This window comes from Haliotis asinina, chromosome 14, assembly GCF_037392515.1.
Source record: "Haliotis asinina isolate JCU_RB_2024 chromosome 14, JCU_Hal_asi_v2, whole genome shotgun sequence".
Lineage (NCBI taxonomy): Eukaryota > Metazoa > Mollusca > Gastropoda > Lepetellida > Haliotidae > Haliotis > Haliotis asinina.
Window position 1 is genome coordinate 1,515,493 of NC_090293.1, and position 15,790 is coordinate 1,531,282.

The following is a 15,790-nucleotide window of genomic DNA, read 5'->3' on the forward strand; positions in this document are numbered from 1 at the left end:
CATTATTCCCGTGCAGGTGGTTTGTCTGAGGCTATTATGCTATCGACTCATTCTGGAATAACTATTTAACTGTTTATCTGTTTCCCAATGGCCAAGTCCTAGGCATTCGTCAACAGGCGATTATTATAAATTATTACAGCTGAAATCCGGCCAAGCCGTTCAGAGTGCGGACTTTAAAATAGAAACAGTGGAATGAGTTCTGGAATATTGACGTTATTTCAAATTAAAGAGATAAACTTAAGCATTTTGTTATGAGCAAACATACAACACAGATGCTATGAGGTAATTATCTCCAGCCAGGAATTCGAAGATACTCCCTGTTGTTTGGGTCTATGCCCCCACCTACTAGCGCATTCTCCCAGGTGCGCAGGGCGAGTTCTTTTAACAATGAAATACTGTGTTGTGTCGTCGTTGGAGTCTTGATGTTAGTTTGACTATAAAAACGCCATACATTTCTGAAGATTGGTTACTTCCGAGAAAGTACCAGAAGTTCAAGCCTCTTTCCCAAATCCCATGACAAACTGGAAGGAACATACATTGATTGTCCATTATCGTCCGTTATTCCTCGAGGTCGAACACAGAAACGGGGCTTATTACATCACACTGGATACCGGGCGACGAGGGAGAGTTTCGTCGGATGAAAGAACTACGGATCGATTTGTACGTTGTGGAATGAGAACTGACAAGATGGAATTAATTCGACTTACATGTTTTACTTGTGTCTGAGAAATGATGGGAGCAGACAAATACCCAGCGGTCTGAAGCGCTGGACGATGAATGAGGATTAAGGAAAGATGGCGTGTTGATCACCTTCATAGGCCTTACCCCCTTGTGCCATTAGAGGAAGTGATTGGTCTCACTAACCACCTGCCTACAAATGTAACGACTGCCACCAACCTGCCATGTGTCTACAGATCTTACGGTGGCGCATTACACGTGCCTACAGATGTAACGACAACCTCGAACCTGCCACGTGTATACAGATCTTACAATGGCGCTTTACACGTGCCTACAAAGGTAACGACTGCCACCAACCTGCCATGTGTCTACAGATCTTACAGTGGCGCATTACACGTGCCTACAGATGTAACGACAACCTCGAACCTGCCACGTGTATACAGATCTTACAATGGCGCTTTACACGTGCCTACAAATGTAACGACTGCCACTAACCTGCCATGTGTCTACAGATCTTACGGTGGCGCATTACACGTGCCTACAGATGTACCGACAACCTCGAACCTGCCACGTGTATACAGATCTTACAATGGCGCTTTACACGTGCCTTCACAATTTTGCAGCTGGATGTAATCATTGTCTCTCCTCCTGTCCTTGTCATGTATAGTGAGCCTCCTAGAACATGTGAAGAAGTGACAAGTCTATGCACTAAGGGCCATCCTTTCTTCTCTGAGCCTATAGCTCCGTGTTGATACATGTTCTTTCATTATAAGTATGTGTATAGTTACCTAGGCCGCTGTGCCATTCAGGAAAATTCGAAGGTCCGTCCTGTTGAGATCCTGTTTTTAATGTATTTCTGTTATATGCAGGCGAATACAATAAGTGTTCAGAAAGGCACATCAGCATCGTGATCTGAATGATCATTTCAATACCAGTCATATTTATAAGTTCTTCGTTACCAAGACACATGATCGGTGGGGCAGCCTACTAGTTTACGGGTTCGCTCGTCACGCCGAAGACTTGGGTTCGAAGCCAGTGTGTGAAAACCCATTTTTTTGTCCCCGCCGTGATATTGATGGAATATTGCTAAAAGCGGCGTGAAACTTAACTCACTCACACTCTGAGCTCGTGTGCTGTATGGACGTGCAGATTACTGTATTTATGTTTCTGTATCGTATTTTGTTTACTACATACATCCACTGAGAGGTGGAGACACGAGGAGAGGGGTTGTCATCCTTCATATCAATGGCCGATGGGGTTGTAAAGAGGAAAGACATATTTGGGAAGCACGTGGGACAGTTCTGGGAACAATGTACTTCCTGTTCCACCTTTAGACGGGCATTGGTACCAGCGTGTACTGACTGAGGGGGGCTTGTGGTGGTTTGTGTACATTGTTTGGTAGCCATGGTTGTACAGCACGAGGACAGAACAACCTGTCTTCTGGTTGTCTAGTACAACACGGAGGGTGAGTCGAGGGAGAACCAATTACTTATTAACGCTCAGTGGAACACAGGGGTTTCAAACGAAGTGGTTAATGGCAGTTTTGTGGCAAGGTAAATGTCAACCAATCAAAATCTCTTCAGGGGATACAAGCACCAATGAAACTGAAGGCCGGAAGACGGACAAAGGGTGTTGAATCGATGCGGCTGAGTGTGAACTTTGGTGGCTCCTCGTTAGACCTAATTAGGTGCTTGTCTTCAGAGATCTGACTAGCTTGTAGTGTATTATGTCGGGGGAAGTGCAAGATATCACTGGGTGTTGCCATCGTGCAGGGGATATACAAGACTTCCACTGTCAAACCTTTCACGAGCCATAGCCAGTTACAATGTCACCTTTTCAGCTGTCACATAGAAATGTTCAGTAGTAATGCGCGTTCATGAGAATATATGATATCAGAGTTTGTGAATTAAATGGGTGGCGCGATGGCCGAGTGGCGACACTGAACGCCAATCGCAAACAGACTGCTGTCAATAGTGGTGTTTATTTTTTTGGTTGGAATCAAAGAATAGTTCGAGTGGTGGATTATGTTCGCCCCGCACCTGACATTTGTTTTAATTTTTTCCAAAAAGATATATACGGCATGTGTTACTTCAGACAGGAATCACCAACATCTCTCTATATAGTCTCCCTGCTTCAGAAGTTCCTTTTCTTACCTTAAGCATTCGGATGTATCTTAAATGTTGAAAAGGAAACCATCTCAGTGTCTGTACAACAGCAGTGAGATGAAATATGTATAATTTCAATTGACGGTTCCCGAAGAGTTTTCCTAATACACAAGTGCCCTGCATATATTCCCACTGTACCAACTTCTGTGTCATCGTGGCTTGTTGTGCGTCCATTCTGTAAATATCGATCCTGGATTGTCTGGTCCAGAATAAATTGTCTAGGACCAACGTGATATAGCAAAGAAGACTGTTTGAAATTATGGCGTTAAACAAGAACATTTCTGCCTCGTGTGTCTCCGTCTGTCTATCTGAGCAATACAAGTGTAGCTCACGCCAGTGACGAGTCCCTGTTTCAGACTTATCATTGTCAGCGTTGTTTCTGGTAGACGTGGCTGTTGTCTGCCTCCATTAGCAGAGGTAAACGCCAGAACTTATAATTTCACTCAGTGATCTTTGATCCTGCTTTACTGTTGCTTGTTGGCATCATGGTTGTTCCACATCAAAGGGCCGAGACGGAAGGATGCTCGTGTTGTGACAGACTCGGAGAAACCAGCTGCGGATCAGGGTGAAATATTCTCATCACAGTCTGATCCCTGGGAGAATGACAAAACTGCTTTCTATCGTTTGTTGTGATAGCTAATCAGTGTATTTGGGTACGTTGTTTCCGCAGACAGAACCTTTTCACCTTCATATTGACAGCTGTGTCAGATCTGGATTCCCATACAGCAGAGCTCATGTTGGGCAGAAGATTAGCACGCGGAGATCAAAGTAATACGAAAGCAGGGAATATACAAAGTCGCATTCCTCCATGTTTACAGAGTATTCTGGGAAAATAGTGTCATTTTCGTCTTGTTTCTTCAACTTTGTCTTCGTTGAGTGTGACACACAACGTCGAACCCCAGATTGTTTGTGTGTCAGAACCATGTCTGCATTATTGAATTAAGCGTTGTGTTCATCTTCCTGTCCTCGTCTTGTTGAACCACCAGATGGCGGCGTTGATGAAATACTCCCTTTCAATTACACCTGCCCCTTCCATCATCATCTGTTTGGGGGGATTTTTTATGGTGATACACGGCATGTCGTCTCCATGGTGATTTACGGCACATTTAGAAACAGCAACTACGCTCTGGGTGGGTGGACGGGTAGCGACGTTGGAACATGTTGGAATGCACCCCAAGTGTCTCCTGAAGGCATGGGTCCTACCTTCCTTCTGCTGATGCGATGCTGTTGACATACACGTTACATTCCCTTTACTGGATCTCTTATCGGGATATTCCGTGCCGTTACACATTCAGTCTTCTTTTAATTCTTTGTCTGGTTGCGGTTTTTCAGATCGAATATTGACAGTTTAAACACAAGTCTGTTAAAGAAGAAAGAGCAGCACGTCTCCCCGATACTGGGAGATTTACTGGGACTTAAGCTGTGTTTGTCTAACTCCGTTGTAAGGCAATGTCACGTCTGTGGAAGAGGAAACAGGCAGGTGTACGTGTACTTGCATGTGGGACGAGGCATCCACATCCTGGCGTGGCATCCACGAACATGTGAATGGTTATTTATAAATTAACTACATCGGCAGTTTGCACGAGTGACTGAGTATGGTTTTACGCCGCTATTAGCAATATTACAGCAATATCACGACGGGGGACACCAGAAATTGGGGAATAGAACCCTGGTCTACAGCGTAACGAACCAACACGTTAAACACAAGGCTACCCCACTGCCCCTCCGGGTTTGAACGATATTTTAATGTTTCATAGGATATATGTTTGATATGTTTCATATGATACACATCTCGTCCTGTAAGTTCGGGGTGGGAAACGGATGGATAGACGCGGGTTTACCCAGATGCACCCACTGTGCATACTCGGCGTGGAACAGTCATACAACATGCAGTTCTCCGAACTGAATCTGTGGCCTTTCATACTCCTGCAGATAATATTGAAGCTAAGTCTACGCATTAATTACATTTAGCTTCATACGACTACCATCCTCGTCTACAGGTTTTCACAGACAGGAAGCGTCAGTAACGAGGGATCTTCTGATATGGCTTAATGCTGCTGTGGTGCAGTCCCCCTGTCAGCCTTGAGCCATCAGGGCCATCACAAGACATATGAATTTAGTCTTCATTTGTCTTACAGATGCGTCCTATATCATTCTTGACACTAACATCATCGTCCTCGTCACAGGCAACAGCTGGATGGGTTCTCCACAGAAACAACGTTCTCTAAGAGCTTTTCTAATTTCATTTCGTGATAATTGCAAAAAGTATATCTATAGGAAAAGTGATGAAATTGTGATTAATCTGAATAAAAAACGAAACGATTCCTCCTAAAGACGTGAAATGTGTTGGATGTGGTTGTATTAGATGTGGAACAGTTTCTAAGCAGACTATCAACTCACCAGCTGGAGGAAACTCATAGAAATTCAAAGCAATATCTTAACAATGTTACACACGTCGCGCTCTAGAAAGTGACATCAGATGTAAACACTTATAAAACTTACACATAAAACATCTTTTTAAAATAATTATATTCTTTTGTTGATTTGTGAACAGTCTACAGAAAAATAAATGTATATAGTATGAACACGTGTATATAGTCTCTAGACACATACTGAACACCACTAGAGGGAACACGTGTATATAGACTCTGGACACATACTGAACACCACTAGAGGGAACACGTGTATATAGTCTCTGGACACATGCTGAACACCACTAGAGGGAACACGTGTATGTAGACTCTGGACACATACTGAACACCACTAGAGGAAACACGTGTATAAAGACTCTAATACATACTGAACACCACTAGAGGGAACACGTGTATGTACACTCTGAATGCATACTGAACACCACTAGAGGGAACACGTGTATGTAGACTCTGGACACATACTGAACACCACTAGGGGAAACACGTGTATAAAGACTCTAATACATACTGAACACCACTAGAGGGAACACGTGTATGTACACTCTGAATGCATACTGAACACCACTAGAGGGAACACGTGTATAAAGACTCTAATACATACTGAAGACTACTAGCGTGAACTACTAGCATGTATATAGACCCTAATATAATAGATAAAACCTGTGCGACACTCAATGATAGAGGCGTATAAAATATTGACAGTCAAGACTATTACTTATATTGCTGTAAGCTACTGGCTCACGACCAGTGTACAGTCTAGGTACAACCACTTATCTTGCTGTAAGCTACTGCCTCACGACTAGGGTACGGTCCAGGTACAACTACTTATATTGCTGTAAGCTACTGGCTCACGACCAGTGCACACTGATGTACTCGATATCGTATCCAAATACAACTGTTCAGCTTCAACATATATTTATCGTGGAATAGAAGAAGACACTTTTGTAGTGTGTACTGAGGCCTGGCAACGTCTCTGCGTAGCGAGAGTCGTCTTTGATTGGGGAGATCTGGTGATTACTTCACCTACTCCAGGAACAATGAGGTCAGCGCCAATCAATTCCATCAAAGAGTCAGAACTTCTTTCGAGATCTTACCGAGTCATTACGAGATCAGGCGAGAGCCCTGAAAAGGCGGCCATCTTGGTCGATGGTATTAGGCTTGATGAAGATGGTCCGCGACAATTTGCGCTCAATGTAGGGCGATTTAACCCACTGATTCACCTCTGGGGCGTGCGAAGCGAGGAAAACTCTTCGTATATTGAAATGCTTTTATTGGCTGCTTCAATGGGAACTGAGAGAAAATCGCTCTTAGCTACGATGATAGGTTCCATAAAGCCTCGGGTTAAAGACATGCGCTAATTAGAGACATGTTTCTATGAATATGTCGAAATGTCGAAATGATTTGGGGAGAAAGAAAATAACTATTTGATGGCCATCATTTGTTCAATACGGATGATATTGAATACGCATCCTCCTGAGGTGGCGTGGCAATACTTTGTGAAAGACTGTGTGTCTTGAATGTGTGTTTGTTTCGGTGTGTTTAGACCGAGAGTGTTCTGATGAAGCGATGCACTGACTAACGTATGCCGCCTGATAAAAGAGTATTTGAAATCCATTAGGCCTAGCTGTGGAGACGGAATATCAAACTGTTGTGTCATGGACACTGTTCAGTTGGCGTTTAATCGCTGTAATGATCTAAATACTTGCATAAATTACAGTTTTACAATATTATGTCTATTTGTTGGTGTCACATACCGTTTTAACAATATTCTATTTGTTCGTGTGTTTTTTTGTCTAGTTTATTCAAGGTGCAAATGGTCTAGCGACGCAGGTCGTGATAACACTTAGTTATGACTGTGGTGGTCACCCTGTGCTGTAATGGACAATAGCTAGTTATGACTGTGGTAGTGACCCTGTGCTGTAATGTACAATAGCTAGTTATGGCAGTGGTGGTGACCCTGTGCTGTAATGGACAATAGCTAGTTATGACAGTGGTGGTCACCCTGTGCTGTAATGGACAATAGCTAGTTATGGCAGTGGTGGTCACCCTGTGCTGTAATGGACAATAGCTAGTTATGGCAGTGGTGCTCACAGTGTATTGTAATGTACAATAGCTAGTTATGACAGTGGTGGTCACCCTGTGCTGTAATGGACAATAGCTAGTTATAACTTGGGTGGTCACCCTGTGCTGTAATGGACAATAGCTAATTATGTCTGTGGTGCTCACAGTGTATTGTAATGTACAATAGCTAGTTATGACAGTGGTGGTCACCCTGTATTGTGATGGACAATAGCTAGTTATAACTTGGGTGGTCACCCTGTGCTGTAATGGACAATAGCTAATTATGTCTGTGGTGCTCACAGTGTATTGTAATGGAAAATAGCTTGTTATGATGTGTCGGTCACCTTGTACAATAATGGACAATAGCTAGCTATGAACCTGCCGATCACTCTTTATAACAATGGACAATAGCTGGTTATCACTGTGTCGGAGACCCTGAATAACAATGGACACCGTGTCTAGTTTCCTGTCCCGTGTAAAATCGATAGATCTAGCATGTTTTGTTTACTGTCCACGTGTGTGATCGACCTATCTAGCATGTTTTGTTACTGTCCTCTTATGAGATGGATATATATCTAGCTTTTTTTGGTATACTGTCCCGGAGGTCCATAGATTCAGCACGTTTTGTGTCCTGCCCCATGATGAAGATGTACATTTGTCTATTAGTTAACACATACCTCCTTTCCGACCTCAGATCCAATCAGTCTACCGTGCTTTGGACAAAGATGGTACACAGCAAAGTAGTTGATCCTGGTTTCGGCACTCAGGCTTGTTTGCTGTCACACTTTGACGATTAATGTTTTTGTCTGTTTGTCTATGGTTTGTTTTTGATGAGCTAAATATTTATATTTCCGGTGTGTGATATGTGAGAGAAACTTGACCTGTGATCGTTTCGTCAAAACTGACATACATGAAAACATCTGCTGCCAGGCATCCGGTCCACTCTTGGGAGAAACACTAACCGGTTAATGGTGCATCTCACTAAAACCACTTTTAATGGTAATATGTCTGGCACTGTATGATTTCCATGGAGACTGAATTACTACCAGTTCAGAAATCTCATTGTTGGATGAAGGATGTTGGATGGTTGGTATTGAGGAAACATGTTCATTCACTGCAACGGAAACCTTCTGACACACATCAGTAGATCTGAAGTGATGCAGTAGTCCGGCGCTTGAAGCGTTCACCGTTGAGAATGAAGTTTTGATTTCCCACACGGGTCTAATCAAGTACCCTTTGAGACCCGCCTTTATTCTGAATATTATTTGATACCCCTGACCTGTATTGGTAAGCGAGTGAGTTTCGTTCTACGCAGCGTTTAGCAAAATGGTGGCGGACACCAGAAATAGACTTCACACATTGTACCCATGTGGGGAATCGAACCTGGGGCTTTGTCGTGACGAGAACGCCTTGACCACCAAGCCACCCCGCCGCCCCCTTTCTAGTTTTGGTTTAGTTGAGCAGCACCAATGACACTATTGTAAATCCACTGGACCCGTTTCGTATATTCCAGAATCCCTTGAGGGACATGACGTGGCGGACATCTCAGATTTCATTGACCTTGATGACCCCTTCTACGCCCACGAAACCTCTTCAGAAGTCAAAGGTCAAACCACAACCAGTGTTAACATTGATGCCTTAGTCACAGAGAAGACCACACCAGTTGCAGTTTCCGGAGGAAATGACGTCATCAGTGACGACGACGATGACCTTGAACTGTCTGGAGCAGGTTCAGGCTCTGGAATGGATACTGACCTGAGCGCCCACCAGCTCAACATCACTACCTTTCCCATACCTGGTGAGTTCCCTTCTTTCACACGCTGCCCGCTCAAGTTGCCAGGGTCAACGTGGTCGCTGTACATACTCTGGATCTCAGGATTTGGGGATGTCAGTATGCTTAGCTGGGAAGTTGTGATGATATGCATGCATAACGTGTACGATGCTGACGGGCGCAGCTTATGGTCAGTTAAAGGTCCTTTGATGCATGTAGATTAACAGAATCAACAGACATGTAGGGTGGGACGTTAAAGTATCGATGTATCGAGAGCACCTGAATGTTCTTGGTAAGGAGTGAGGGTATTTGTTAACACTGATCAACACAGGTGGGTAGCCACTACAAGGGAATGTACGGATGCTGGCGCTGAGATCCACATACCCCGATGCTCTGGATACCCCAAGGTGACCATACCCCGATACTGGGATCGGGTGAACAGAACAGAGAGACCTGTCACACATTATCGTCACCCTACTGCACTGAGATGAAGTACACACATATAAAGCACTACTGATTGTTGGGGTCGTATATATTGACCTTCTCTCATGATTTGTGATCTAATGTCAGAGTATTTGGAGTAGCCTGCGTACGTGCAAATTGTTTCATTATTGAGAAAATAATATTTTAATGATTCTGTAGCTCTTTGGTTTCACTCTATTCTTTCGATTGTAACGTCTATTGTGTTTGATGGGAGTGTTAATGCATTTGCTTTGTATTTTGCAGAAGGAGAGGGTGTCAAGCTGAGCGCTGAGGCCACAACTGCTGAAAGTATGTTCACTGACTATCTCTTTGAATGCTCTCTGTCTACTGTATTACAAGCGTCTACTCTCTGCCCGCTCGGTAGAAAGTGTATAGATGCACGCCTGTAGAGAAACTGTGACGACGTAATGTCATGTATCTAGTCTAGTCACTGTTGTGTAAGATACATAGGAACACAGGTGGCCAGTCATAATGAACATCAGGTGTGGAGTCTCAATCTCCAGAAACGTAACGTCTTGTATCTAGCCTAGGAACTGTTATGCTGCGTTAGACATTTAGGGGCTCGGATGGCCAGTCATAAAGGAGTCGCAGTTTGCCACGTCTTTACCCCATGTGTGTCCAGTACACGTGGTCGTGGGTTCGAGTCCCGAATCGACCTGATGGTTTCAACCAAGAGAGACCATCACTATGGAATTCCCAAAACATCAAGCTGTCATAATGTGGTACAACTGAATCACTGTTGAAACAGCGTCAACTCAATAACAATAAGCATATAGATTCTGTAGATGTGCTCACAACGTGTTTGTCAGCCTCTATAACAGCCTCCATCTCAACGTCCGTACCAGCCTCTATCTCGACCTCGACGTCAGCCTCCATCTCAACCTCTAGATTAACCCCTTTCTCACCCTATATATCCACACTGGTATCAGCCCTATAGCACCTCCCATTATAAGAACCAGTGGGTGATTACATCAATCAGGCAACATTACTTAATTACAAGCGTGAGCTGGGTTCAACTAGATCAGCGTGATCCCGCCCTGCAGCGACTTTGCCAAGAGAATAACCTCTGCCTACCGTCATCCTACCTTCCTTTGTATGAAAGCTTCCATCACTGTAATGAGGAAAACACTGAATGTGGCACGTACGGGATGAAAGGAAACAAAAAATCTGATGTCGTTTTAGATTAATGTCTGGCGACATTAAGGCATGCACAATAATCCCCAGAAACTCTCCTCCGAGAGGATTGTGATGTCGGGTTTGTGTGACGGACGCACTACCCCCCGCACCATGAACGTGGTGGGAGACTACCTCACCTACACACACACCTCCCTGCATCTGGATCAGTTAATCTGCCTCTGTCAAATGAAAGCAATTTCACCTCGTCCGTTTTCTAAATATCGTTCTCGCGTGTTCCACTGCACCCTGGCGCACAATGCTGGCGGCGAATACACCGTGGACGACGATCGATAGATGTGATATCACAATTTATTGCCTCTCCTTATTATTTATTCCTTTATGTCGATAGGCTATGCTTGTCTTTAACATATAAATCATATAGATGAGCCATTTGGAGAGGGATGCTGAATTTGATTATGTTTTTCAAGGTAGGACGGGGTTACGGGTGTGACTGTAGTGATCAGCGCTAATCTCCGACAGTGTTGGGAGAAAGACCCCATACAAGTGGGCTTTGTCTAGCTGGGGTGACACTATGACAGGGATGTATTAAGGTTGTATTTAAGGGTCAGCAGGCAGACATGAATTACCGTCAACACACAAGTCCGCGCTTCAAGTGGTTCCCTTGCGTGTGGAAGTCGGTTTGTCCCAGAACGTCAGCTTTATCGACCGGCTAAATATTAATATGATTTAAAAGCTATTAAAACCACCAAGGCTGCCAGTTTTATATCGTTAGAACGATAACTCATTTTGGAATACCAAAATTTAAGAACGTGAAATTTTGAAATTGTGTTGCCAGTAGTTTCCGTGCATCATTAGGGAGAGTTATATGAGGGCGTGAGTGAGTAAAGAGATATTGAGAAGTCTTTTATGCTGTTGGTTTTGAGTCTCTTGAATCCTGTCAAGAAATGCCCGTTCCATACTTTGTAATTCTTTGATATGGAATAATGACACTTCATATCTGTCCGACGTTCTCAAACATGGGCAAGGAGGAAAATAATCGGGGTATGATCAGAGAGAATTTGCACTTTTTGGTGAAATTCAGCAAACTTGTTTATAAGTTGTTCCCATGCTCACGGATAAAGGAGGGTCCATCATATGTCTGGAAGCATAAGTTGGGCTGTGATATTCTGTGCAAAAATAAATATTTCATCCCAAAATACCGTCATGAAAACCCTACCGTTTCGCCAGTGATTCTAAATGTTTTCCCAATGTATGCTAACATGCTTCACCTCATGTTTGTAGATGTTCTCCAGGCGTTTTCTAACCATTACTATGCATCACTGCCTTACTTCTTCTAGTAGTGATCCTAAAACAGGTCTTCTGTGCTCGAAAGTGATCTAGCATTGTTCTAAAGAACACGACAAAAATAGACTACGAGAAGAATCACATTACGTTCATGCACACCAAAATATTTGAACAAAAAATATCTTTTTGAAGAGGTCTGACCAGAAAAAAAACAAAACAAGAAAGGCGTTTTTTTCAATGGACTCATCTCAATCATGAATAAAAACATTTGCAAATTATTCATCACCAAGTATCTATCAAAAGAAACCACACTGAAATGTGTGTTTGATAGTGAACGCTTTGTTGACGTTTTCTCCAGGTTCGAAACTTACATCATCAAAACCATCGACATCGTCTACATCTACAACATCGTCTACTACAACAACAAAGCCAATCACAGGTAATCATAAAACTTAGCGACGACGTCTGGACATTCTATGTAATCTGTATACCTCTATATACTGGCCTTTCGCAAAACAGAAACAATTTCTATTCTAGCCCCTTGACACTCAGAGCCTATTCCTATACTAGATTTTGATGCCTAGAATCTCTCTTTATAACAGGCCTCTCGATAAACGGAAACCTCTTACACCGACAACTCTGTGTTATGTCATTCTGTCAAGACTGGTATATCTATGTCATCAACCATTCTCCTTTTGTCGACCTCTATGTATTAGATCACTCTCCTTGCGATATCACTGTAATCAACCAGTCTTCCTATACCATCTCCTCTGTAAGCATCTAACCTCGTCACCGATTTCTCTCCAATCAACCATTCTTACTATAACGCTTTGTCACCAACCATTTCTATACTGCCATCTTTTAAACCAACAATTATTGCTATACCGACATCTCTATAATTAACCACTCTCGCTATTACAACTCATATTTTAATTTTAACAATTTTGTAGAATCAACAACACAAGATGAGGATGCCAGGACCACTGTGAGAGGTAAACAAACTTTTAACACATCTCTCAACACATTTTGAAGCATGAAACTGCATATTGCGGACAACGTAGGCGAATGTGTTACCCATATAAATGAGTGACATGTACAGTGTTCCCAGAAATTATTGAGAAAATCTTTGTTTTTTTCTAATGGTGCTAAGATTGGAAAAAGGGCTTTCACTATCCACTAAGCATACTAAATAAGGGAGACAACTCTTGAAGGCTTAGAAGGCATCTCATTACGTCAAGAGTTGTCTCCCTTGTCTGAGCAGACGGCTTCCTGTGTTGACATGGCAGAATTTACAGCAAGAGAGAAAAGAAAACTCATTCTAGATGATTTTGAAAGGGGTGAGGCTGATGCTAAAGTGTTAGCTTGTAGACATGGTATTCCTCAGTCTACAGTATACAGAACTTTGAAGAATATTCAAACAGGAACCGGGATAGAGCACAAAGCAGGGGCAGGTCGGCCTAGGAAATTCAGTGTTGTGGATCGCCGAAGACTTGGGTAAATTGTGAGTAGGGGCAAATTGAAAAGTGTTGAGAACATCAGAAATGAAATGATTAGCAGAGGAAGTCCTCAGGTATGCAATGAAACAGTTAGGCAGGAATTCCAGAGACTTAATTGGGTGAAAAAACGTGGAATTCCCTCGCCGTTGATGAAAGATGCACAAAAGGAAAAACGTTTAAACTGGTGTCGGGCTCATGAAAATCAAGATTGGGATAATGTTTTCTTTTCGAATGAAAGTTCTGTTTGGCTTTTCCCTAATTGTGTGAAAATGTGGACCAAAGATACTGTCAAACCTATCTACCAGCGACCAAAACATAGCCCGAAGTTTCACATGTGGGGTGGCATATCGGCTCGCGGAGTGACGCCATTGTGTGTTTTCACGGGAAACTTGACAAAAGAAAGATACGTTGACATTCTAAATGGTCACCTTCTTCCGACAGCACAAACATTGTATGAAGATGATTGGATTTTCCAGCATGATAATGACCCAAAACACACTGCGCGTTACACAAAACAGTGGTTGTCGGGCGAAAATGTTCAAGTTTTAGACTGGCCCAGTTACAGCCCAGACCTAAACCCAATAGAGAATGTGTGGGGAGTCATGAAGGACAGAATAAACCAAAAGGGACTGAGAAATATTGAAGATATGAAGGCCGAGGTGGTCCAATATTGGGATACCCTGTCACACGATTACCTACAAACTTTGATGGGTAGTGTGCCTAGGCGTATTCAGGCATGCATTGCTGAGCGAGGAGGTCTAACAAAGTACTAAAACAAGGCTGAGACTGTAAAAGGATGATGTTTTAACATGTTTATGTAAGTAAAACGCCAGAAGTTAATAAACGTAATGAGTTACATGACGCAACATGATTCTCAACAATTTCTGGGAATACTATACTCGGTGTCATGTAGAGGACACATCCAGGTATGTTTATGAAACCTGATATTACCTGAGGTTACAGGTTGGTGTCAGTGCCACAAGAGAAGCTTGTTAACAAGTGAAACAAGACTGTCTTGTGCAGCTTCTAGGATGCTACAGGAGAAGTAGATTAACAACAGTGTCTCATATAGATCAGATACCTGTTACATGGTTCTGCCAAGAAGAGGCTGGGCGAACGTAAACATACATACACATTACCTGAGTCATATACTGTCGGGTCAGACTCACCTGACTTTAAACATGTAACCATGACGACGCCCGAGTGTTCACCGCCTCCTCTATTCCTACTGATCTGAATATTTTACAGAATTCCCCGAGACAACGTCGCTGCTGCCGACATCCGCCATGGTGGATGATAACGAGGATGAGGACGAAAGAGACGACGGTGCTGCGGACGACTCCATGGTCGACTGGGCCATCAGAGGTACCAACTATCACCTTCTTATACGTACACCCAAACAACAGGCCATCAGAGGTACCCCAGATACACGTAATCACAACAGCATTAAAGGTATTCCAACCATCACTTTACCTGTACATACACTTAATCACAACATCATTAAAGGTATTCCAACCATCACTTTACCTGTACATACACTTAATCACAATAGCATCAGAAGTACCCCAACCATCACCTTACATGAGGGGTACCCTAACCATCCCCCTCAGATGTATCCTAAACCTTAGACCACGCCCCTATACCGCTCTGTTCCAGAAGGAGGCGATGAGGATGGCGACGAGGCTCTGTACGAGACAACCTCACTTCGACCTTCAACTATGCCGACCACCACGAAAGTCGTTGTCCCGACGGAGAAGATGAAGGACATCCCGGCCCTGCTCGACATCATCCAGGAGGCTGGTGCTGGAGGTAGGTGCTGCAATGTCTATGAAGACTGTCAGGTTTAGGTCCCATGTCAGTGACAGCTGACAGCCAACCTAAAAGCTGTATAACCACTTTGTGGTGCATGCGGTTCAGTGTCAGTTCGGTCCAAACAGCTCAACGCTTGAATAACAACAAACAAATGCATATCATTATTGTTTAGTTACTGTGGACCACGGAGAAATAAGCTTTGATGCCGGCTTGTAGCCACCTTGCCACAATACATGGCCTTCAACATGTCAGTGCGGCGTATCCTGCTGCAGGTCACTGTGGCGGTATCATTGTAGAAGGACACATTCTGTGACAAGTTAGATTTGGTGTACTTGGTGTAGAACGCGACACCATAAAAGTCAGTCTGGGTATATTGAGTGTAGAACTTTACACGGGAAGTAAAGCTGGATCGTCAGAGCGTCAGACCAGCAGATCTGACCGCCCGGAGAATACCGTCGGTGCTGTCACTCA

At 43.4% G+C, this 15,790-nt stretch overlaps 1 protein-coding gene across 2 annotated transcripts in view; it reads left to right on the plus strand.

Moving 5' to 3' along the window:
* Positions 1-15,790, plus strand: part of LOC137261834 (uncharacterized) — a 63,941-nt gene that overhangs the window by 36,523 nt on the left and 11,628 nt on the right. Inside the window, exons 2-7 of one of the 2 annotated variants that reach the window (XM_067799634.1) lie at positions 8,850-9,134; positions 9,834-9,878; positions 12,370-12,450; positions 12,962-13,003; positions 14,756-14,872; positions 15,164-15,316. In XM_067799634.1, coding sequence (XP_067655735.1) covers positions 8,850-9,134; positions 9,834-9,878; positions 12,370-12,450; positions 12,962-13,003; positions 14,756-14,872; positions 15,164-15,316 — 723 coding nt within the window. The remainder of the gene's footprint in view (positions 1-8,849; positions 9,135-9,833; positions 9,879-12,369; positions 12,451-12,961; positions 13,004-14,755; positions 14,873-15,163; positions 15,317-15,790) is intronic. The other variant, XM_067799635.1, reaches the window with a different exon arrangement.